General features: G+C 44.2%; 2 protein-coding genes across 4 annotated transcripts in view; one reads left to right on the forward strand and one right to left on the reverse strand.

The window, feature by feature from the left end:
• The first annotated feature begins 13,616 nt into the window (after nucleotides 1-13,616).
• Nucleotides 13,617-16,229, forward strand: ATP5PO (ATP synthase peripheral stalk subunit OSCP). Its single transcript, XM_065741713.1, has 7 exons — nucleotides 13,617-13,711; nucleotides 13,810-13,860; nucleotides 13,938-14,048; nucleotides 14,131-14,260; nucleotides 14,370-14,482; nucleotides 15,645-15,731; nucleotides 16,050-16,229. The coding sequence occupies exons 1-7, from the start codon at nucleotides 13,682-13,684 to the stop codon at nucleotides 16,161-16,163; spliced, it is 636 nt and encodes a 211-aa protein (XP_065597785.1). The 5' UTR covers nucleotides 13,617-13,681; the 3' UTR covers nucleotides 16,164-16,229.
• A 1,840-nt stretch (nucleotides 16,230-18,069) lies between these two features.
• ITSN1 (intersectin 1) overlaps nucleotides 18,070-24,056 on the reverse strand; it is a 115,830-nt gene continuing 109,843 nt past the window's right edge. For 2 of the 3 annotated variants that reach the window (XM_065741739.1, XM_065741741.1), the window contains 2 exons: nucleotides 23,670-23,843; nucleotides 18,072-22,787 (listed from right to left, as the gene is read on the reverse strand). In XM_065741739.1, coding sequence (XP_065597811.1) covers nucleotides 22,639-22,787; nucleotides 23,670-23,843 — 323 coding nt within the window. In that variant the 3' untranslated portion in view covers nucleotides 18,072-22,638. Of the gene's footprint in view, nucleotides 22,788-23,669; nucleotides 23,844-24,056 lie in introns of all 3 variants that reach the window. The other variant, XM_065741740.1, reaches the window with a different exon arrangement.

A 24,056-nucleotide genomic window follows, 5' to 3' on the forward strand; every position in this document is an offset into this window, starting at 1 on the left:
ATTAAGCACTCAGTGCACCGAGTTTAACTGGACTTCTTTCTTTTCAACTTCATTACTTAGTTTATGACTTCTGCATTACACTTTGTATACACCTTTCCAGTCCTTCACAGGGAGGCTTCTTAGAGACATTTCTGTCATGTTTGCCACCCAGCCGACAGGTATCTCAAACATTATTCAGTGGTCACCACCTGGATGAGGAGAGTGTTCCATCAACAAGGTAGCAGGGGATGGTTAATTAAAAGCTCATCCTGAAACCCAAGCACAGAGGAGGCAAGTTAATGGTCTTGTCTCATTCTTTTATTTATCCATTCTTAGGGGTTTGGCTCATAATTTTGCAGGTTTTTTTAAGCGCTGAAGATAGTCAAGGAGACTAATACTCACACAAAAGGAAACTAATACCCACACAAATACATGCACATCCTATCTGATTCCACGTAATTTTTATTAAGTGCTGTTTTTCACTTTTGTTTCCAGTTACAGTTATTGTAAGAGCTCTTCCAGGCAAAGTAGTTGAAATGTAACCTCTCTGACATATCACGTTCCCATTCTCATCTTTATGTAAGAGTTTCTGAGTAGAACTGGATGTTGTCTCTTACACAAACCAGTAAATATAGATGTAAAGGAAAGGGAAACATGCAAATAATTTTTGGAGGAGACTTGCAATGGATTTTCTTTTTGTGGGTTTATCTGCGAAGAGCTTGTTTTGTTAGAGCTGTTTTTCAGATTACATTGACCCAGAGTCATTTGGAGACAAAGAAGGCTGTGATATCTCTTGTGGCATGAAACAATGCAGCCAACCCTGTTTCTTGCAAATCAATAGAAGGAAGGAAAAAAAAAAAAACTGTGATGATCAGATTAAAGAAGTAGAAGACAAGTGTTGCTTCTTCTTTAAGGAAACAAATGTAGTTTCATAGTGACTATAGAAGAGTTTGTAGCAGCCTCCTCCCTTGCTTTATCTCAGTAGATGCCTACACTATAGTTACTGGGTGATCCTCTCTCCAAGCCAGGTGGTAATGAAATGATGATACAATATTTCCAAGTGCTAGCACAACCTCTAACTTGTAAAATGCTGAGACATGCCCAGAAAATAGAGGCATAAGTAGGCAGGGCTGCTGCTTAATAGTAGTCATAATAATAAAACGTTAATGATACCGAAAACGAAGTGGTATTTACCATGAAACTCACAGAGAGGAAAAGTTCTTCAGCTATTTTCTTTTCCAATGTCATTTGAGATTAGCTTGCTTATTTTTACCTCTGCCCAGCATAACACTCTTCTGCTTTCTGCACAGTCTGAGATGCTTGCATGTGTTATGTTCGAGTCCCTTTTGTTGTAAGATGTAATTTATCTTCTAACTTTTGCTGTGATAACTCTCAGCCCTCAGGAAGGGCTGAGACAGGTTGTCATTTGTATTATCACTCCACAGAGGTCTCACAGCAGATACAAATGACATTTATGCTCCTAGTACCTTCCTACTGCTGAAGTCCTGGTGTTGGCAGGAATCAGGCTTGGTACACTCACTGTCTTAGATGTGTGCTGGGTCCAGCATCCCTCCACCAGTCCCTGGTGTCCATCCAAACAATTCGACTCAGTGAATGTACACAGTTACAGGCCTTGCAGTTATTTACTTGGTCCTCATTCACTAGAAGTTTAACAGCTCCATCAGTTGCCAAACATCTAAGCTGAGAAACTTTCTGAAGTGAAAGATTTGCAAACCGATGGTGAAATTCTGCAAATTTTTCATATACCTTAAATTTTACTGTGAATGCTGTCAATATTTGTCAAAGCATTTTATAGAAGAAATCTCTTGTTAAAAAAAAAAAAAAAAGTAATATAACTGGGCAATCATTCCAATTAAATTACTTCAGTTTAAAAAAAGAAAACAGATGATAAAAATTCCATGTTTTTCTCATCAACAAAAATGGCAGCAAAACCAGGACAGACTTGTAGATGTGTCTGAAACATAGCTGTGGAAGGGCTGGCATTTTACTTACCTGTAGTAGTACTTCTCACTCCAAAGTGTTACATCCAGATACTCCTCTCAGAACTACTTCTGAGCATCATCTTCTCCTAGGATTAAATTTGCCTTAAATGCATAGGCTGAGGATCTCAACAAAGGAGCTGAACCATGGGCACTGAATTCATTTCAGCCTGCTGTCATTTGGTGAAAAGCATGAAATGGAAGTTCTGTTGCTGTCTTTGTTCTGCTGTTGGACAAATGCCACTGAACACCTCGAGAACAATTTCTGTATCAAAGTCCTCTGAGATCTATAGTATGAAGATGTAACCACTCTAATTGTTGGGCAGTTTGGTTTGTGTGATTCCATCACCCACCACAAAATGCAGCAAGGTACACCTGCAATACAATGAGTTAAGCTAAAACTAAAATTCTGGTCTCTTAAAAGTAATTGGAAGACAAAGCTCAGTTTTGCTGATTCCACCAGTGTTCTCATGTCTGCGAGCGTAGATGAGGGGCAATGCAGCGGTTCATCTCACAAACCGTTGTATATTTTGACACTGTGGTTTTCCCCTCTTGCTTCCCTCTTCACTTGGGCTTAAATAACATGTCTGTCTGCGGATGTTCAGTACAAAAACATGGCATTCAAGTGCCAGAAATGATCTACTGCCTTTTATCCGCTCTTCTGCATTCTTCTTGCCACCTGGTAACATTACAAGTAACAGCAGGTCCAAAAAATGAGCATTTTTGATCCAGAGATTTCAGAACTATCGAAGCCCCTGTCCTGGATAGATCCTTTGTAGAGGGCATTTTCTGGCCCTGCATACCTGAAATGAGCTGCAGATACCATCTCCTCTGCTGCTCTGGGGACTAGGATCTCTGTTGTTTACCTTCTGTAGTAACAATTCAGCTTCTTATAGAATAGGACTGGTTTTCTTGGTTTTCTCCCTCCCCTTTTTCCTTTTTTTTTTTTTTCTTTTGCACATGCAACAGCTGGGTTATGCAATCATTTCAGGGAGGGGGCTTGGCAGGCAGTCTCCACTGCAATTACACCCATCAATCTAGCAAACTGTCACTGGTGTTTGTGATATGGCTCTCATCCACAATGCCCTGGAGTGGAGGAGGCTCAAAAAAATAATAATAATAAACAAAATAAATCCCCAAATGTCGAGGAAATTTCCTTCTCTTTGTGTATGCAAACATGTGGTCCTCACATCAGGATTTGCTTGTATGAGTCACAGAAAAAAAGGAGGGGGAATATATTGTACTTACTTTATTATGTCTGTCACATAATCTTCACCGCCTGGTTATTTATTAATTTCTTTGTGCTAAAGCCAACCTGTAGCCCATCTCAGGCACAGAAAGTGTTTATATCTCAGGAATCATGCCCACATTTTACATCCCATCAGCTCAGCCCAGACTGGAGCTGCCCGTGATTCCCGTTACGGGGCAGCACACGTCCACCTGGGAGGGAGCACCCCTCGATCTCCTGGTGCCACCTCCACCTGCCAGCAGAAAATTAATATTTCATAGCCGATAAAAAGAATTGGAAGCAGCCTCACCGCACCATAGTAGCCGGGGCCGCGCATGATGTATAGCACGCTGCCTAGCAAGGTTGCTTAGCAACACGGCACCATCCGCGAAAATCCCGCATCAGCTCGTGGCGGCTGGTGGGGTGGGCTGGACGTGACACTTGGCACACGGAGCAGTGCGGAAAGAGGCGCGCTTGGCTCAGGAGTATTACAGCAGCCTACCGATACACGTCCTCCGTTCCGCTCCCCGCACTGCTCAACGACATCACAATGCAGCAGGCACCGCGATCATTTTCCGCTGGAAAAACAAACAAAAAAAAAACAACCCCCCTCCCCAGCCCCCCCTCCACACACACACACAAAAACCCACCCTCCCCTGCCTGCCTGCTTCCTGTTTCTTAATGCTTTTCAAACCTGATTTACAGAGTAGTGGAATTTTACAGCTGCATCCCGTGATGCTCTCGCTCTCAATCCCATGGCCTGGCTCATACCTCAAACTAACCGTAAAGTCAAATCACAATGATGTGACTCACTATTATAACTAAAGATAGATCTTGTCAAAGCAGTCATGAGCCCTGGATGCTGGAGGGTGTTTTAGTGTTGGTTTTTTTCCCTCACTTCTCCCTCTCCTGGCTCCATAATTTTTGACATTTGGAGGCCCATCCCACTTTAGGGAGTATTTGGGTGAGCAGGCAGGTAGGGCATATGCTTTTGTAGACCACAGGAAACCGTGCTGAACTGCACTGAAGTCTAGCTGAGCTTCACAGAGCTCCCAAATTAGAGCTTCACATCAGTGAGGGCTGGGGGGTCCCAAACATCCCACAGGCAAAACAGAGGACAGCCACAGAAGGGAAAGAGGAATGTTTTTAAGAGGGTCTTCTTCTAAGCCTAAAAAAGCTTATATTTATAAATATATATATATATAATCTTCACGCTTGCACACCAGTTGTTTTCAAGTGTGAATATTCAACTGGAGCACCTCCTACCCACAAAGACAAAAGAAATGCTGGTGCAGGAGGAGACCACACAGCAGAACATCCGATACATCAACTGAGAAAATCAGGGCTCTTGCCCCAAGACCTGCAGCTCCTGCTAAGGCCACAGAATGCCCCAGCATCAGATAGGAGCAGGGAAGTGGCAGGACAGGTGAGAGCTGTTTCAGTGTGGCAACAAGGACGTGTGGATTATAGTCAAAGCTCCACAGGCATGCCTCTAATAGCTCAGCAGGGCAAACACACCTGATATCCCAGGAGATGCTGTGCTGGAGGAGAGGAGCTCTCCTGGTGCAAAGTGATCTGAATTCTCTCAGTTTCAGCTACCCTAACCTGGGGAACAGAGGACTGAATTTAGTTACACTGTCAATACAAAAAGTGGCAGGTGATGGAGCTGGAGGTAGTTCCCTGTTTGGAAGTACTGGATCTATTTCAGCCCTGTATAATTCCACTGGAGTCAAAGGCATTACATCAGGGATAAAACCAACCCATTATTCTTAACCTGGCCATTTCCTTTTATGCCCCTGATTCAGGAAATCCCTATGCAAGTGCATGGTTTTGGTCATGTGAATATTCTCACTGGAGGCAGTGTGACTGCTCACATCCATAAAAAAACACCTGCACATATACATGCAGGGTTGGGGCCGAAAACAGTACCAGAGGGAAAGGAGAAACAGAAGTAGGGTGAGAATATCTGAAAAACAATCCTCTGGGAGAGTCTGAGAGAGATGTCTGCCCACTTGGGGGACAGCAGTATTTCAGGCTATGCATTCCCTTGTAATCTTAACAATTTCTGTGAGATAGCAGTACATTTAGGAAAACATTTTAAGGTATGACTGCTCTAAAGAGAGAAGGAAGGAGAAGAAAATATCCAAAATACCATTAAATGTAGCTAAGTATTAAAAGAAAAAAAACACTTAAGAATCTAGTTACGCAAAGGCCCTTTGGGGACTGCAATTTATGTCTGTGACTTCCATAACCTTGCCCCGATTCCTTCTCCTGCACTTGCAGGGAACACTCTTGGGGGCTTCATAGGAAGCCTCAACATATGTGTTTTTCTGCATTGCTTCTGGCTCCATGTTTCTGCTGTGCCTCCAGAAAAAAAAAAAAAGAAAAAAAAAAAGACACAAGCCAAATCATGACTTCCAAGTACCAGGAATTATGATCTCTAACGATTGTCATATGACAGTAATGTTTCACAGAAATCTTCTGAACAGTCACTCTCATGTATATGCATCTTGCTGCAGGAAAATACTAACCAAAGAAATTTTTTTGATGAGTCCCTGTTCAGTTTCTGTTTTACACCCAAACAGTTTTTTTAATTCCTACATATAAAAGCTCTGCTTTCACCAGTTTCTGAAGACCTTCTCAAAAAGACCGTGCACATAATTTAATGCCTGGACGCAGGATGAAATGTAATAACAAATCTTGACCTAATAGATCTAAGCCTTCAAGCATGTGATCTAAATAAGGGTGACTTTCACAGATAACATACCACAAGACAAGTGATTCAGTGAAGTTCCTGAAATCAGCAGTTACTCTGGTTTGCAGTACAGTAAATGAGATCAGGTCTGACATAATAAATGAATCTATAAAGAAAGTGCTCTCATACGTTGCAGAGCAAGCTAAAGAACAAGAGTCAGCAGGCTCGCTGAATTCAGTTGCAACTATTTTAAGTAGCTCTTGCTCTGTAGACTACTAATGATGCCTACAACTCGTCAAATACTCTTTAATTTTTCATATTCACATAATCATAGAGTGGTTCGTGTTGGAAAGGACCTTTAAGATCATGTAGTTCCAACCCGCCCTGCTATAGGCAGGGACACATCCCTCTAGAGCAGGTTGCTCACAGCCCTATCCAGCCTGGCCTTGAATGCTTCCAGGGAGGGGACATCCACAACCTCACTGGGCAACCTGTGCCAGTGTCTCACCACCCTCACTGTAAAGAATGTCTTCCTAATATCTAGTTTAAATTACTAATATTCAGCCAAATGAGGGAAAACACCACCTTTATTTTACCAGCTGCCATATCCACAGAATTTTCCCTTGTTTGTAAGTAGACTGCTCAGATTTGCTATGAAAACAAACAGCTCAGTTTTGCCCCTACTTTCTGTTTCAGGTTTATGTATGCGCTGTTCAAACGAGAAGCAAATCCATGAAATTCATTTCACAGGGCATTGAGCAAATGGAATGTAGAATAATGTTCTTTAGTTGCTGACATATGATCAAATGCAAGTTTGCTAAAAGGAAAGAGAAGGAGATGCAACAGCCTTGAAATGGATAAAAATCTTGCTACATTAACCACAGTTAATACATGAATACAGTTATATTATTAGTATTGGCTTCCCTCTTGTGGCAAAGAGCAAGTTGTAGTTCTGATATGTAACTGAAATCAGCTGAGGCATCTGTCTAATACAAAATGCTGCAGTGTGTTCATTCAGCAAGACCCTTGCATCCAGGACACCTAATTTCATAAGTTCATAAGTTCATAAGGTTGGAAAGGACCTATAAGATCATCTAGTCCAACCATCCTCCTATCACTATCTCTACCCAACTACTAAATTAAGTCCTTTAGCACCTCATCTAAACGCTTCTTGAACAGCGCTAGGGATGGTGCCTCAACCACCTCCCTAGGCAGGCCATTCCAGTGCCTGACCACTCTTTCAGAAAAGAAATGCTTCCTCAGGTCTAATCTAAATCTTCCCCGGCGCAACTTCTGGCCATTCCCTCTCGTCCTGTCATTACTTATCAGGGAGAAGAGACCTACCCCCTCCTCACCACAACCCCCCTTCAGGAAGTGGTAGAGTGCAATAAGGTCTCCTCTGAGCCTCCTCTTCTCCAGACTGAACAATCCCAGCTCCCTCAGCCGCTCCTCATAAGACTTGTGCTCCAGGCCCCTCACCAGTTTTGTTGCCCTTCTCTGAACACGCTCCAGGGCCTCAATGTCCTTCTTGTAGTGAGGGGCCCAAAACTGAACACAGTACTCGAGGTGCGGCCGTACCAGAGCTGAGTACAAGGGGATGATCACCTCCCTGCTCCTGCTGGCTACACTATTTCTAATACAGGCCAGGATGCTGTTGGCCTTCTTAGCCACCTGGGCACACTGCCGGCTCATGTTGAGCCGAGCATCAACCAACACCCCCAGGTCCTTTTCCTCTTTACATTCTTCAAGCCATTCTGCCCCAAGCCTATAGCATTGCATGGGGTTATTGTGGCCAAAGTGCAGGACCCGGCACTTGGTCTTATTGAACCTCATCCCATTTAGCTCAGCCCAGCAGTTCAAGGCAATTTCAGTTCAAGGCAGATACAAAGTCCTACACGTGGCACATGGATGGCAGGTTGGGGTCTCAGGTCTGTAGAAATACCACTGATTTGAACATTTCAAAGACTTACCCTGGTATGACTCAAGCCAGAATCTAGCCTAAGATTAGTTTAATCTAAAAGCAGATATATTTTCCACTTGAAGGTACACTTTTTATCCTGTAAGAGAGGTAGCTAAAGTGCTCACTGGCTGAGATGGTGGCTCATGTTCTAGGCCTATTCAATGGCCTTTGCTGAGCCTTCCAGTTTATAGTGGTCATCTCCATGATAGACCTAGGGGATATAGACCAGCATCTCTCATTCCCTGCATACATCTCCTTTCTGACTCCAGAAGTGGGACAAGAGGTAATATCCCATTTTCTGCAGCAGCGATGAAAGAGCCATGGAAATTCTCCTTTATTTTCTTCATAGCAGCTTGCACATTACCATTAATCGAATATTTGTGAATTTACAACTACTTTGTTAACAACAGCACGAGGGAAAAGGTATCACTGCTATTAATAAAGCATGTTTCATCAACAGAATTTATAGCTCTTTATAAAGGACGTTGGTCTCATTCTTTCTTTTTTACAGGTGGGGGAACTGAGGCATAGAATAATTAGAAGCCAATCAGTAGGCCCAAAGCAAAGCTGAAAATAGATCCCAGCTCTCCTGAGTCTGAGTCCAATGTTCTTGGTACTACTCTGCTAATATGTGAGATGGCAAAGCTCAGCTGTTAGTACTGCCTGTACCATGTCAATTATTTGCATACTTTCAAAAAAAAAAAAAATTCTTACTACCACTGATATTTTGTGGACATCATCTAAAACAATCAAATACTCAAGTGAGCCCTCATCACCTTTTCTAGTGTTAGGCCTTACTGATTAGTGCTAACTTTCTAACCTATTAATATCACATCATAGTTTGCCCCAAAATAGATTTTTCAGGCTTACTAGACTATTCTAAAAGAGGCACAGAGGAGATATTTTATCAGTGAAGCTACAAGTACTTAACTGTGACTCTTTTTCCCTTTTACAACTTAGATTACTATGGTAGCTCAGAAAACAAACTACCTTCACACAATCCTTCTGGGGTGCTCTTGGTACAATAACATTGTATTGTTTTACCATTTTATCATGTATGCTATAAGCTAGATTGAAAATTCCTTTGGAGGAAAACTTAGGCACAGGTGCTTGGTTTTGCGAATATCCTTATAAAGAACTTTCAGTACAGTGCTCTGATGCTAAGGTCAGTGAGTTCAGCATCCTAACTCAATTAATAGGGCTGCAGCTCCTATTCTGAATTCCCCTAACAATGGTTGTGGTTTTCCAATCGTTTTTGCAGGTTTGCAGGGACAATAAATAAATAAATGTGTCTGGTGAAAAAACACTTCTTTAATGGGAAAATAAGTCAGGTCTTCCCTAGGCAGCTAGGTTTTAGTAGGTGGGTCACTCCACCTGTAAAGGGTTAGTCCCCAAGGAATTCTTGTGACAGAGCACTTGAACTTACCTGCCCAAGCAGAACAGCTCATGGAGCAGAGGTTTGGAAAACAGCCAAGTGAATTAGATTCAGTGAGAGTACCAACTGCTTCCAAGGATGAAAAGGGCAGCCCCTGGGAGAGAAAAAACAACACTCCCTTCAGACAGCCGCAGGAACAAAACCACAGTAGCAACAGGGAGGTGAGGTGGGTCATAGCTTTTCTGTACCACATTCCCTGAACCTAAGGAGTACTGTGAGTGAAAGCCTCCTCCGTTTCTTGTAAGTAACATAAACTTTTTTACTGAGGTCAGGAACTTGTTTGCAGCTACACCCTAGTTGTTTTGGGACCCTCCCATACTGCTGAGTGTGGGAATCCTAGGCAGAGCCAAAGGAAAACAGCTGGGTGCAATTGCTGACTTGCAGATGCAGAGCAGTGCTCAAAACAGGCTGAAAGTTAATGTGTCAGGTGAGTTGAAAGGTGAGGGAGCCAAGTACTTACTGCTTTCAACCTTCACTTTCAAAGTTCTGACATGCTAGTTTAGTTAGTGGAGGTTTTTTGTAGGTTTTACAGTGTTGTTGATTTTTTTAAGGAGCTTGCCACAGTGTGGTGGAGGGTAAGTTTGGCATATTTTGATATGCTCTCATCATTGTGAGGACACCAGATGTGCTGTTACAAGCTTTATCTCATTTTAACACTACATACTGCAAGCTCTCTGTGGAACTGTCTATGTCTGACTACTTTTATGAGACTTCATGCAGCTGTACACTGGTTGAAACACATCCCCACTGCAACTGTGATAGAATATAATGAAGAATATCCCATTCTTGCAAGAGACATAGAAGTGCTGATTACTGTAGGCTCTGTGGTTGTTATGCTGGTGTGAAGTCCATGTCTTCCATAAGCATGAATGTCTATATAAATGAATCTAAACTCAGGCCAATTATTTTGAAGACTTCTCAAATAGAAGTAGAGAGAATATATTTTGCAGGATTTCAGTTCTGGTCTGTCTCAACAGGAGAAAGAAAATGTGATGCTTATAGCATCACTATGTTTACTAAAAATGATTACTCAAAGGTTACAATGCTTCAGGCACTGACCCTCCACATAAACTTGCAGAACTGTATGTAGATCTTCTTCCAGGTATTTATTGTGGAAGAGCTTATAAACAGAGTATGTGCTTGAGTGCTCACTGGTATTGGACCTACATGAGCAAATAGAAATGATGGAGAGAGGTGAATGCAAAATGATGAGATACTGCCACGACAGGGAATTAAAATCCTTTCTAGGGGGAAAATAAACTTGTAATATATCCAGGTGCAGGATCAAGCTTTATCAAGATTTATATTTCCCTCCCTAGGACAAGGCATTAACGTACAAACTGTTTATCAACTGTGAGATAACACTTGTCTAAAATTAGCAGAGAAAGTTGATCTGATTTTATTTCTTGTGAGTATTATCAGGATTTGACCCAATCCCCAGCTCATGACTAGACTCAGTAAAGACAGATTTTCTTATGTATTACTATAGAATGTAGAATGATTTGGATTGGAAGAGACCTTAAAGATCCCCTAGTTCCAATCCTTCTGCCTTCATGTTGCTTTGACCACATTGTTCAAAGCTCCACCCAACCTGGCCTTGAACACCAACAGGGATGAGGCAGCAACAGTTTATCTGGGCAGCCTGTGCCAATGCCTCACCACCCTCACAATGAGGAATTTCTTGTTTACATTCAATCTACATCTACCTTCTTTCAGTTTAAAGCCATTGTCCCTTAACTTACCACTACACTCCATGATAAAGAATTCCCCTCCAGCTTTCCTGAAGGCAAACTGGACTGGAAGGCTGCTATATGGCCTCCCTGGAGCCTTCTATTCTCCAGGCTGAACAACTTCAGCTCTCTCAGTCTCACTTCACAGAAGAGGTGCTCCAGCTCTCTGATCATCCTCCTCTAGACCCACTCCAGCAAGTTCATACCCTTCTTACGTTGGGGACCAAAGAGCTGGACGCAGGTGAGGTCTCCCAAAGGCAGAGTAGAGAAGGAGAACCTCCTCCCTTGACCTGCTGGCCACACTTCTTTTGATGCAGCCCAGGTTATGGCTGGCTTTCTAGGCTGCAAATGCACACTGTTGGGTCATACTGAGCTACTCATCAACCAGCACCTCCAGGTCCTTCTCCTCAGGGCTCCACTCAGTCTGTTCTCCGCCCAGCCTGTATTTGTGCTTGATATTACTCTGAGTCTGGGGCAGGACCTTGCACTTGGCATTATTGAACTCCATGAAGTTTGCACAGGCCCACCTCTCAAGCCTGTCAAGGTCCCTGTGGATGGCATTCCTTCACTCCAGTGTGCCAACTGTGTCATACAGCTTGGTGTCATCAGCAAACGTGCTGAGGTTGTGTTCAATCACACTGTTTATGTTGACAACAAAGATGTTAAACAGCGCCGCTCCCTATACCAGCCCCTGAGGGATGTTGTTAATCACTGGTCTCCACCTGGACACTGATCACAACGCCTTGAGTGCAAACATCCATCCAATTCTTTATCCACTGAGTGGTCTATCTATCAAACTCACTTCTCTCCAATTTAGAGACAAGAATGTCATGTGGGACAGTGTCAAACACTTTGCACAAGTGTAGGTAGATGGCCTCAGTTTCTCTTATCCACCAGTGCTGTAACCCCACTGCAGGAGGCCACTAAAAATTTCAGGCACAATTTAGCCTTACTGATGCCATGGTGGCTGTCACCCCTTATCTTCCATGTGCGTTAGCTTAGTTTCCAGGATCTGCTCTATAATCCTGACACGCACGGAAAGAAGACCGACTTCTCTACAGTTGTCCAGGGCTTTTCTTTATTCCCTTCTTCAAAATTCCAGTTAATGGGAACTTGACCGGAGTGCCATGACTTCTCAAAATATGATGGTTAGTGGTTAAAAGGTCATAGAGCACTAAAAGACCATAAAGTGTTTCAGAATTACTATAATAAAATTTTGGATATGAGGCTTCAAACAAGTATGGGAATGGTGAGGCTGCATTTCATGTACCCTGTTCAGTTTCAGGCCCCTTGCTACAAGAAAGACATTGAGGGCCTGGAATGTGTCCAGAGAAGGGCAATGAAACTATGAAGAGCGTGGAACACAAGTCTGATGAGGAGAACCTGAGAGGATTGGGATTGTCCAGTCTGGAAAAGAGGAGGCTCCAGAAGGAGACCTCATTGGTCTCTACAGCCACCTGAAAGGAAGTTGTAGCAAGGTGGGGATCAGCCTCTTATCAGAGGTAACAGCGACAGGACAAGAGGTGATGAACTCCAGTTGTAATAAAGGAAGATCAAGCTGGGTATTAGGAACAATTTCTTCTCAGATCAAGTGGTGAGGCAGTGGCACAGGCTGCCCAGGGAGGTGGTGCAGTCACCGTCCCTGGAGGTGTTCAGGAGCCGTGTGGATGTGGCACTGAGGGACGTGGTCAGGAGGCATGGTGGGGTGGGCTAAGGGTTGGATTGGGTCATCTTAGAGGTCTTTTCCAAACTTAATGATTTTATGATTCTCTGTATTGTTCCCAAATTTTAGGGCAAATTTTAGGGCACACTATCAAAATGAAACTAATAATAATAATAATAATGCTTTTAAGAAAAACAAAGCCTTTCCTATGTTTTAGGCTCACTTTTCTTAGTACTACTGTTATTAAAGGTACCAAGAACGGTGTTACGTCAGGCTTAAACCTGTCATGGACTACGCTTGTGGCTTCGAACGTCCCCACAGCAAATAGCTGCAGACATCTGAAGGAGCCCAACGCCAGCATGCAGAACAAAGCATACTGGTGACACTGCCTTACTCCTGATGGGATGCTAGGTCAGCCTTCTTATCCAGATCGCACTTCCTCAAGAGCGCCGCTCTAATCCCTTGGTTTTGCCACAGTTTAAAGGAGCGCTCGGTTCTCAATCTGTAGCAGCAGCAACACCTAGCGTCTGGAGCCTGCCCTGCACGCCCGCAGCTAGCGCAACGCCGTGCTGCAAGCAAGTCACAGGACCACAGAATTGTAGCGGTTGGAAGGGACCTCTAGAGATTATCGAGTCCAACCCCCTGCCAAAGCAGCTCCCAGCACGCAGGACCCGAGCGGGCAGCTCGAGGTCGAGCAGGGGACTGTGGCACGGGCGGAGGTGAACGGGGACCGCCCGTGTGCTGCACCCGTCTCTCTGTGCCCTAGCTGGCACCTGGGCCCGGTTGCTCGGAGTGGGGAGGCAGCAGCTCGTTGTAATTCAGGACAATGAGGCCTGCGGGGCCTAACCCGCCTTCCCCCGCCCGCGCGCTGGGAACTACGCGTCCCAGCGTGCCCCGCGCGGCGGGAGGGGCGGGGACAACCTCCGCGCATGCGCACTGCCTGCCAGCCTGATCCTTGCGCGACGGTGACCTCGAGCGGCGGCGGGAGAAAATGGCGGCGGCAGCGGGGCTCGGCGTGAAGGTGAAGCGGGGCCGAGAGAGGGGGATGGTGGGTTGGAGGGGCATGTCGCGTCGCGGTGGGTTCCCGACGGGGCTGGACAGCCGCTGCGTGTCCCGCAGGTGCGGCAGCTGAGCACGTCGGCGGCCCGGCCGGTCTCCAGGCTGGTGAAGGTGAGCGGGGCCGGGGCTGGGGGTGCGGGGCCGGCTCCCCGCTGCGGGGCCGCGCTCAGGCGCCGTGTGTCCCGCAGCCGCCCATCCAGGTGTACGGGCTGGAGGGCCGCTACGCCACCGCGCTGTATTCCGCCGCCACAAAGCAGAAGAAGCTGGAGCAGGTGGAGAAGGAGCTGGGCCGAGTGTGGGTAAGAAGCTTAGGCGCGCCTCGGGTCGCGCGGGGCTGGGGGTCGTGGGCTGCTTTGCACTGTTGCTTGTGTGTGCTCTCAGACTCTCTTGAAGGACCCCAAGCTGTCTAGCGTTGTTATGAACCCTCACACCAAGGGCACAGTTAAGCAGAAAGCTGTAAACGATGCTTTAGCGAAAGAGAAGATGTCCACCGTTACTGTCAACCTGATGAGTGAGTAGTCACTTACACCTTGGCAAACGCTGCTCATGATGAGTCGTTGCTAAGTGAACAGGCTCCTAGTGGGTGCACTAAACCCTCCTGATACATCTGCCTCTTCCAGACCTGCTTGCTGAAAACGGTCGCTTGCGCTATACCCCAGGCATCATTTCTGCTTTTGGGAAGATCATGAGCGCGTTCCGAGGAGAGGTGCTGTGCACAGTCACCACTGCACAGGTGGGTTATGAGTTTAAAAGGCAAACTTCCTTAACTGTAGTGTAAGCAGCTTGCTGCGTGAGGAGCGAAGAAAAATCTCACCTCTACAAAACACTCCGGTGGTGTTTCAGCGTACAGAAATTATTGGTTAGCAATTATACCTGTTTCTTCCTGTTTCAGCTTAACAGATAATGTTGTCTTCTATGTGTGAACCATATGGCTGATGAAAGTCAGATCTGCAGATAAAACTGCCTCTGCTCATATTTTTGTCATCCAGATCATAGTGATGAGGTCAGAACTAACAGATCAGCTCTTAGCTGTAGTGAGGCAGGTCTCTGTGGCAAGAGCAAAGATTACATTTCTGTGAGCTTAAAAGCAGATAGTAAGGGGACAAGGGGGAACTAAACTTGAAGAGGGGAGATTTAGGCTAGGTGTTAGAAGGCAGCTCCTTCCTCAGAGGGCGGTGATGTGCTGGCACAGCTGCCCAGAGAAGCTGTGGTGCCCCATCCCTGGAGGCACTCAAGGCCAGGTTGGATGGGGACCTGGGCAGCTGAGGGATTATTATTGCTGGTAACACAAAAATCACTATTTTTCTGTGCAGTCTCGTTTCTGTTGCAGCAATATCTGAACAATTCACAGGGAAAGCAAGGGCAGGTTCTTGGTGCTTCTGCCACAGGTTGCTCTGTGGTGATGAAGTGAGGTGTAGTTGGCTGAGCTCCCACAGCTGTGCTGGGAGCCCTCTGACAGCATCCTGAGTCCCTGTCCTGTACTTCACATGGAACTTTTTTATTAAGCTGATAATCTGAACAGTTAGAAGCAGCAAAATTAATCTCTCCTCATATAGGCTAAATGCTGCCTTGATATAGATGTGAGGGTCTTGTGCTGAGTGCTTAGTTTAGCAATTCAGGGTTCTTGATGCTTGCTTTCTGGAGTTGTTAACATCAGGCAGTTGCTGGGAATATGCGTGCAGATAGCAAAATGCTTAATGAAATTAAAGGAGCACAAAATGCTGCTATTTCTTAGCTATCATTTGATTATTGCCATCTAAGAGGGCTGCTTCCACTACCTTCCTGGGAGTGTTTTTCTTTAACGGAGTCTAAGGAGAAAATGAAGTGTTCTCATTATATTGTTTGAATTTTTTTACGTCCTTTGTTTTCATTGTGTTCTGTGCAAATTTTTTCAGCCCTTGGATGATGCCAGCCTTACTGAGCTGAAGAGTGCTCTGAATGGATTCTTGGCTAAAGGGGAGGTCTTGAAGCTGGAGACCAAGGTAGGGGGGTTTTCTTTTGTAAATAAACTTAATGCCAAGCTGTGCTTTTTTGCTTCCTCTCATCTTTGCAGAAAATCAGTAAAAAGAACCTTTGGATACTGTTGTATATATTCATTAGATTGAATTCAGTCGCTGTATTATGTACTTCTGAAGCTTTAATAACTGCAATCTTAACTTTGAAATACAGTGACTGCAAAATTATCTTAAGGCACTTTTAAAAGCTGTTTATGCCTAAACTTGTTACCCTACTATACTTCTGGTTTGTTTGATTTCTTTTTTTTTTCTGTTAATGGATCTTCTGTTCAATCTTTCTTCTAGACTGATCCCTCAGTCCTTGGTGGAATGATTGTCAATATAGGGGAGAAGTATGTGGATATGTCAACAAGGTCAAAGATCCAGAAACTGACCAAAATAATGAGAGAGACTGTGTAGCAAGCTGTCCTGTTCATTCATTCTGAAACCTGGCGGATGGAAACAATAAAATTATTTCTTCTTGAAGAGCTGTTTTGAAGTTTTTCAATTCTAACATGCAGCATTGGGAGAAAGATGATGAGGCCTCCAAAAGCTTGATCGTGAGAGGTTAAGATGTTTCTATCTTAAAACTAAATATAAAGACATTCAGAAGGGGGCACTGATTCACAGCTGCCTGATGTTATGTCGCTGTTCTAATCTCCAGGCTGTATATGCCTCCAGGTTAACATTTAAACTATTTTTTTTTATTTCCACACCTGTCTTGAGGGGCTGTGTGCCGTTTCCCCTTTGCACAGTGTTCTGTGGGCTTGCAAAGCAGAGTAAAATGCCTGATGTGCCCATCACTTCCTGGTTGGGAGCGAGTATTTGGTGTGATGTTAGAGGGACACTGTTCTGGCAGTGGCTTTGGGGGTGTCCAGCTAATAGTGTCAGCTTTAGTTTGTTGAGCTACGTCATTAATGAAACCAATTAATCAATCGTGGCAGCTCTCTTAGCTATTAATAAGCAGCTGCATAGGAATGATGCTTTGAGTGTATTGCTGTCTGGTTGCGGTGACCCAGCCCCAAAACAGCTACAAAGAAACACTGCCTCGGTGGTGAGCTAGGCAAGTGAACTTATGTTTAATGGGATACAGAGGATATTGACCTCAGGGCAGCTGGCTGGGTGCAGCCATTGTTAACCAAAAGGAGGGGACAGAGCAGAGAGGGACCTTCCAGTCCTGCTGTCAAACGTACAACGCTGAACATTCATTTGTCTGTGAGACCACAGCACCCTTCAGTGCTTCTCAACAACATCACAAGAGGCTGTTAAACTTAAACAAACAAACAAAACCCAACCCAAACCAACAGTTTATTCTTGCATAATTTCACTTGCACAAATACAGTCTCATCTGTGTCAAACAATTTGCACAGACTGAAGTCTGATCTGCAGCTTCAACCTCGGTGAGCGCAGTCTGGGTCGCGGTGTAATTCCTCAATCGGGTGAATGCATTTTAAAGACTTCTGTTTCATTTGACACTGCCCGTAAATAGAATTATTTAACAGAGTGCAACAGAGGAAATAACACAGTCAGAGCAACCAAAGTACAGATGAAACTGTCTTATGAGAAACAGTGGCATCCAATCTGTAGTTAGTTATTCATTATACCCGGTAGAAATTCTTCATAACAAACCCATTTCACGGTTCAGATGTGTTCCTGTAGGATAGTTAGATGAGATGGAGATGAACAGTACAAACGAATTGCATCCTCTCTGAAAAAGAAGACCATTTCTCCTCCCTGTCCAGCTCCTAAGACATAGGTAGAGGAGTTACTTTATGACACCTTTGTAATTTTTAAGATCTTACAAACACTACTCAGAGTACAACACTTCCTTTTTGAAGAAGGAAACTAATTGATACGGCTTGTCTGGCAACAACAAGTGCACGGAAAAGTAACACCACCATGGTGGGGGGTTCCCTGGCTCTAAGTATTAACATTGAAAAAATACTACGCTAGCTTTTCTCATCAATGAACCGACACTGAATAAAAAGTAACTGCGTGAATAAGTCTACAAAGGCTGTTGGAATCTGAAGTCTGTTTCAGCAAATTGAGGTCTGGAATAGAGTATTCTGCAAAAGCTGGGGGTCTGCCCAATGAAAAGATCCAACCCTTTACAAATTGTCACCTAGATGGGGCAGCTTCAACCCAATCCAGGCATTTCACACTGCCAAAAGCAGCATGCTCTCACTCATCTTTCAATATGCTCCTCACAGGGTGACTTTCTCTTGAGATGGTGTGTGATCAGCACTCAGACTGGTGCCAGGAGAGCTCCTGCCCCCAACCTTCTCCCTTCCTCCTTAAGTACAGGTTCCACCCCCAGTCCCTGTGCAGCAGGCACTGTAACCAGGAGGGATTTCACTTCCAGCCCATTGCACGATGGTCAACACACCCCACGCTTCCTGAGAGCAGAAGAGCCTGCTGCTCACCAAGCTCTGACATTACAGCTCTGCCACTGTTTCGTCCTTTTTTCCCCCTATTTTCCTGCAGCCCAGCCTCCCCCCGTCACCTGCACTCACCACGGTAGGCAGGAGAGCCTGAGAGCCCAACAGAAGGGCTCCGAGGGAGCAACAATGCCTGGATTCACACAGAAGGTTGGGATCATAGAACCAGTGCTAAATCCGGGGTTAGCAACACCTCACAGCTTTACAAAGAAGTGCAATGATTCACCTATGGCTGCAGCAAAGCCTTTTTCTGACAGCTATGTCAAGCAACTAGGCTAGTTTAACACATTCTTTATTCATTGAAGTTCAGTCCTAAATATATCTGAATATGTACAGAAAAATAATTTCCCAAGGATGGCCTTTATTTTAAAATATTTAAGTGAACAAACAAAACTGTGTGCCCATAAACGTTTCTGTTAGATCGACTCCATATTTGACAACAACAAAGTAGCTATGCTCTTATATTATATATACAAATAATCACATGTATATATATATATATTTCTCTACAGATACATCGATAGGGATGGAGGACGGGAGTGTTCAGGCTGAACAAACATGGGGGTACACGTGGAATGTACGTACAGAGCAAACGCCTCAAAGCGAAGCTGAGCTCACCTGATTCCTCTCTGTTCTGCGTTTCAAGGGTTTGGACTGCTCCAGTGGAACAGTGAAACACCACAGCACAAACGGAGCAGTATGACAGCAGACACCACTGCTGCAGTGAAAGCCTGGACTCATCACATCTTCGTTTGGAAAATGTATTGAATAGTATTACAAAAACGTTACTATCTGCAATGTTCTTCCCCCCAAACCCAACTCGCACGTAACAAAAAGTTGTTTGGTTTTTTGTTTTGTTTTTGTTTTTCTGAAGGGTAAAAATATTCCAGAATGAACATTTAAAAAGTTCCCTCATAAAAACTCATGTTGAGAAAATACATAATAATTAAGCATATCTAGAAAAAGTTCTGTCATTTATGGGTCATTGTCCATAGGGTCAGCCCAGCGATGTGTTCTGTCCCTTGAGGTGCCCACATCAGTCCACCAACTGCACACGGCCTCTCAGGGCCTTATACACTGCATCCCTACAGCACTGATCTTGGGGAAATACTCAGTATTTCCAAAGCCAAGATCAGCTTTATGGTTTTTATCTTTCAGTGCTTTCAAATGCATTATAACCTGTAGTTATATGACTTACAATTAGCCTGGTAAATATCATTCTGGAGAATCTGGTGGCTATAACCCAATGACCACGCACTTTCAAAAGACAGGGAAGAAAACAGATCTGCCAAGAACGTAAACTCCTTTATATTAACCTTGAATACTTACTGGATGCTCTGTTTAGCTATTTCAATCTACCAGTCCTTACAGAATTTGAATCAGCTTCATCGTGTAGGCTCCTTGAACTCATCCCTGCATCTCCAGCGTAGCCATATGGGCATGCAGCCAGCTTCCAGTATGCCTTTGCTCTAGCTGGGACACAAAGGTAATTCATGGCAATGGATCACAGCCTATGGGATGACAGGGTCAGATGGTGGAGCTCACAGCCCAGCCCTGCTGGGAAAGTCTGTGGTGCAGCCAGGCATGGAACCATAGAATCAGGAAGGTTGGAAAAGACCACTAAGATCGCCAAATCCAACCATCAGCTCATCCCCATTGTGCCCACTGACCACGTCCCTCAGTGCCACATCCACACGGCTCTTGAACACCTCCAAGGATGGTGACTCCACCACCTCTCTGGGCAGCCTGTGCCACTGCCTCACCGCTATATTTGAGAAGAAATCTTTCCTAATAGCCAAGCTGAACCTCCCCTGGTGCAGCTTGAGGCCATCACCTCTTGTCCTGTTGCTGTTACCTGGAAGAAGAGGCCTCGCTAGTCCCACAGCTCCACAACACGTGAAGTCCTGGACAGAGAAGTGAAATTAAAAGGACTGACTGCAAGTTAGAAATCCATGAGCCAAACACCAACCCTTCATCATCACCACATATGCATGACTTCCACTGGCATTAACAGGAACTAAATGTTCCCATGCATGGAGGGCAAGTTGGAAATGAGACGCGATGGTGGTTGGGAAGGTGCTCAGTCATGTCACTACACAAAAAGGTGCGATCTGATGTGGCCATGACAGGGGTCACAGTCTGACAGGACCCTCCCACAGCTACCTGGCCACTACTTCCAACAGCAATTGAATCTCAGAGGAAAATGCAGCAACTTGAGTCTTCTGAAAACCTGCCCTAGATCTTGGCACCACATCCATGGTTGTTTTCCTATTTGTCTACTTATTTGTTGCTGTAATTCATGCTGGTGAATCCAACTTTCTAAACACTGAAAGGAATGTTCACTGTATGTCCAACTACTGAGTAAAATTAGGACAGCAATAAAAGGTTAGACAATGACATTTAATGTTACCCATTAATAGATTTTATCACTTTTTCTTTTTATCCTACCACAACAATGTGTATTTTCATATACATTATATTTAATAAAATGTATTGATATGGAATTAGGAAAACATGGGTTTAGTACTATTTACATATTTTAATTGAAACAATTTTTCTTAACAACATTGAAAAATAGAAACTTAAAGTTCTCTTAATCATGTTTTCTGCCAGTTAGTGGTAACCAAATGCATGCCCAGGAAGTTGCACTCCCTCTAAAATGTGATCAATTGGAAGTTTCTAACTGAAGTGTGTATCTCTGGTTTTCTGTTTCAAAAAATACATAAGTATGTCTGTCATTTCTGATACAAAATTCTACACTATCTTCAATAAATAAATAATAAAGCGATTCTGAAAAGTATGAAATGTAAACTTTGTCGTCCCTCCAACATACATTTTCTTCCCATTGCTTGAAACACTACAGTGGTCTCGTAGGAAATTATAATACACAGACACTTCCCAGCACAGTTTACACTTATTACCATACTGTATCTACTTATTCGTTATGAATATATCCTAATTTCCTAATGGAAATCAATAAGAATTGTAGTGCTAGAGAACACCATCTATACAGGGAAGGTGGAAACCAGTACTGAAAGGACATGCAAGGAACATCAAAACCTAACAACAGGCTCCACGAGAACATTCACATGCTAATGGAACAGGCTGACACCTCCCATTCAGAAATAGAGTTATTACAAAAATACCAGTGTATGCATGACAGGTAATGAACGAGATGATTCCAGGCAGAACAAAGATGAATTTTTACTCTTAGGGGTCTGTCACATCTCAGGACCTGTCTTAGCAAAGCACTTACTCGTGTACTTAAGGGACACACAACCTATGCGTGCACTTCGAGGGAGGTGCTTTGCCGAACGCGGGAAGTTCGCGGCACGTTGGTCCGTATGTATGCTATGTGTTGAGTTAAACACATATTTAACCTTCTGTGTTCCCCAAGATGAAAAGACATTCCCCTGGGGTTACCCACTCCTTACTATCACAAACACTCCGTTCTGTTCACCACCTTTGCCGCCAACTCCGTGACCAGCCCGGTTTGCAACAAACACTGCTGTGAGTGACAGTGGGCTCCTGTCCTGAATTCAGCAACGTGATGTCAAATGCAGGCAGGCACAGAACAATTTAATAACTGGTCGCCACTGATCGCTTTGCAAACTAGACTCTGCAGGGTAGAAATGAGCTTCCTGAGCCCGAGCCATCATTTATTTCCTTTTCATCCATCTGCATTCACACCATTGAGCAGCAGTAGTAAAACAGCATGGAAGTGGCACAGCACAACATTCAGCAGGGCTCTATATTCCGTCCTTCACTTACTGTTCAGACACTTCTTCCAAAGGTACTGAGTGGGTGAACTCTTCTGGAGCGCAACTCATCTCTGTGCACAAGGCCTGTACGTAATTTATTTTGGGGGCAATGTGAGTCATGAAGTGGTATGTTAATAGAATCTTCTCTGTTTATAGATATAGACTATTTATTTTCTAAATATTTTCAGTATCGCCATGAAGATCTCCAGAGATCTTCTTACTGCATAACTGCTTGTTCCATTCACAAAACATTTACACGCCACTTTGCTGAGCAATAGGCACAGAATTCCTTATGGGGGAAAACCCTGCAGAAAGCCACCAAACATACCAACGTTGCCTTCTTCATGTGAATTAACGAGTACAGTAACTGGAGCAAGCACGGGGACCTATGTGGTGTGCCAGCCTTTCAGGCTGCGACACAACGAACAACCAGGTTACTTCATCAACCCAGGAAACAGACATCACATTCCACATAGAGAAATAGAGGGAGACTTCCTCACTAAACCGGGACTCGTTCTTCAGTGAGAATTATCAAGGCACAAAGATGCTCCTGTTTGCTTTGATAACCCTCTTGTATGTGAAGGGCAAGCAGTAGTTTCATACCAAACCAATACGGGTTTTGTGACAGCTTCTGCAAATACATATATTGCAGTGAACTCAGACTGAAAATAAAAAACAACATTGGTCCCTTTCCTTCTAAGGCTCATCAAACAATTGCAGGTCCAGTCGGACGACTATCTCTCCTGTTGGGACTTCATGGAGAAGGAGACACTTTGTAACTGGTCCCTTTGAACCCTGATCCTTCTTAATGTCTGCCACACGGATCTCTGTTCTGCCCAAAAAGTCTGAAATGCAAAAAGACAGCACGCTTAGAAATGAAGCAACTGTTTTCTGTTGGAATAAAACGCTAATTTGCAGAAGGAACTAAGCTTCCATGTACACACAGCAAAAGAAGAAAACAAGCCCTCGGTCCAATTAAGCTTCTGCAGTTGAAGGACAAATGCTGCCTATCTGTACAGAAGATAATTTCATCTGGACCATATTAGACAGCGGCAGCATTTAAAAATGAATGACACCATAGGCAGAAAAAATCCACCATGTACTTCACAGCTGCTTCGCTTAAGATCATTCATTTTATGATACGTTAGGAAAAAAGGCCAAAGGCTGCTGCCCAGCTCAAACTGAGCGGGTAGCTATCAGGAGACAAGATAGAGCCAAGGGATGGATGACAACAGCCACAAGGTCACTGGGGCAAATGGTACTGGTCACACGAATGACAGCCCTGCCCAAATGCTTCCTGAGAGATTATTACTCCAAAAGACATTCTACAGTGCTCAGAATGTCTACAGCAGTTAATGAAATAAAAGTAGGTTGGGAATCTTGAGTTCATTTCTACTCCTGCCTGTTACAGGAACTTGATGACATTTCTTTTCCTCCTCCATTAATTTGTTCATTTGTAAAAAAAAATCCAGAATTTCACGTAAGGACTTAGCAGGACTGCAAACTGCACTTCAATTACTGTCCAACTGCACGAGAGAGGAAACCCAAAAACCTAGAGAGTGCACAATTCTTTTTGCTCCAACACAGGCATGACCTACACTTGGAAGTGAGAGTTGTGTCAGGCCTCAAACACGCACAGGGGTCCAGTATTTACCTCAGTGGGCATGCACCTCTTCAAAAAGGGAGGTCTGAAACTACCCTTGGAAGCATGGCTGCCCCCTGCTTACCATCTGGGGAGAACTGGTCCCTTTCAAACACCGTGATGCAGAGCACATCCTGCTCGAGATCTTTGATAAAGAACTGGCAGTTGGAGTTCCACTTTGGATTGAGGGTGTCCTGCATTGTCTTAGTGATGTGGCACTGAGAGCCCATCGTCACCTCACAGTACGGATTACTCTTTCCTGGGAAGTAGGAAACAAACAGAAAAATGTAATCATGTTTTCAAGCGTGTGTCTGAATACCCTCTTACTCTTGCAGTCAACAGACTGGGCAAAGCCCAGTGGTCTTGCTGCCATTTTAGTAAGCAGGAACACAATTCTGCAAGGTGCTGAGCACTTTCCACACTTCATTAAGGATTTCGTGGCTTATGATCTCTTATGAAATAGTTTACGTGG

Source organism: Cyrtonyx montezumae, unplaced genomic scaffold (assembly GCF_038088225.1).
Source record: "Cyrtonyx montezumae isolate F1298 unplaced genomic scaffold, pur_monq_1.0 scaffold_3, whole genome shotgun sequence".
NCBI lineage: Eukaryota > Metazoa > Chordata > Aves > Galliformes > Odontophoridae > Cyrtonyx > Cyrtonyx montezumae.

Excerpts from the sequence above, each read along its gene's own strand:
- ATP5PO (XM_065741713.1), top strand. The coding sequence starts at position 13,682 with ATGGCGGCGGCAGCGGGGCTCGGCGTGAAG. Across the intron at positions 13,861-13,937 it reads CGGTCTCCAGGCTGGTGAAG|CCGCCCATCCAGGTGTACGG; the intron begins GTGAGCGGGGCC and ends TGTGTCCCGCAG. Across the intron at positions 14,483-15,644 it reads GCACAGTCACCACTGCACAG|CCCTTGGATGATGCCAGCCT; the intron begins GTGGGTTATGAG and ends AAATTTTTTCAG.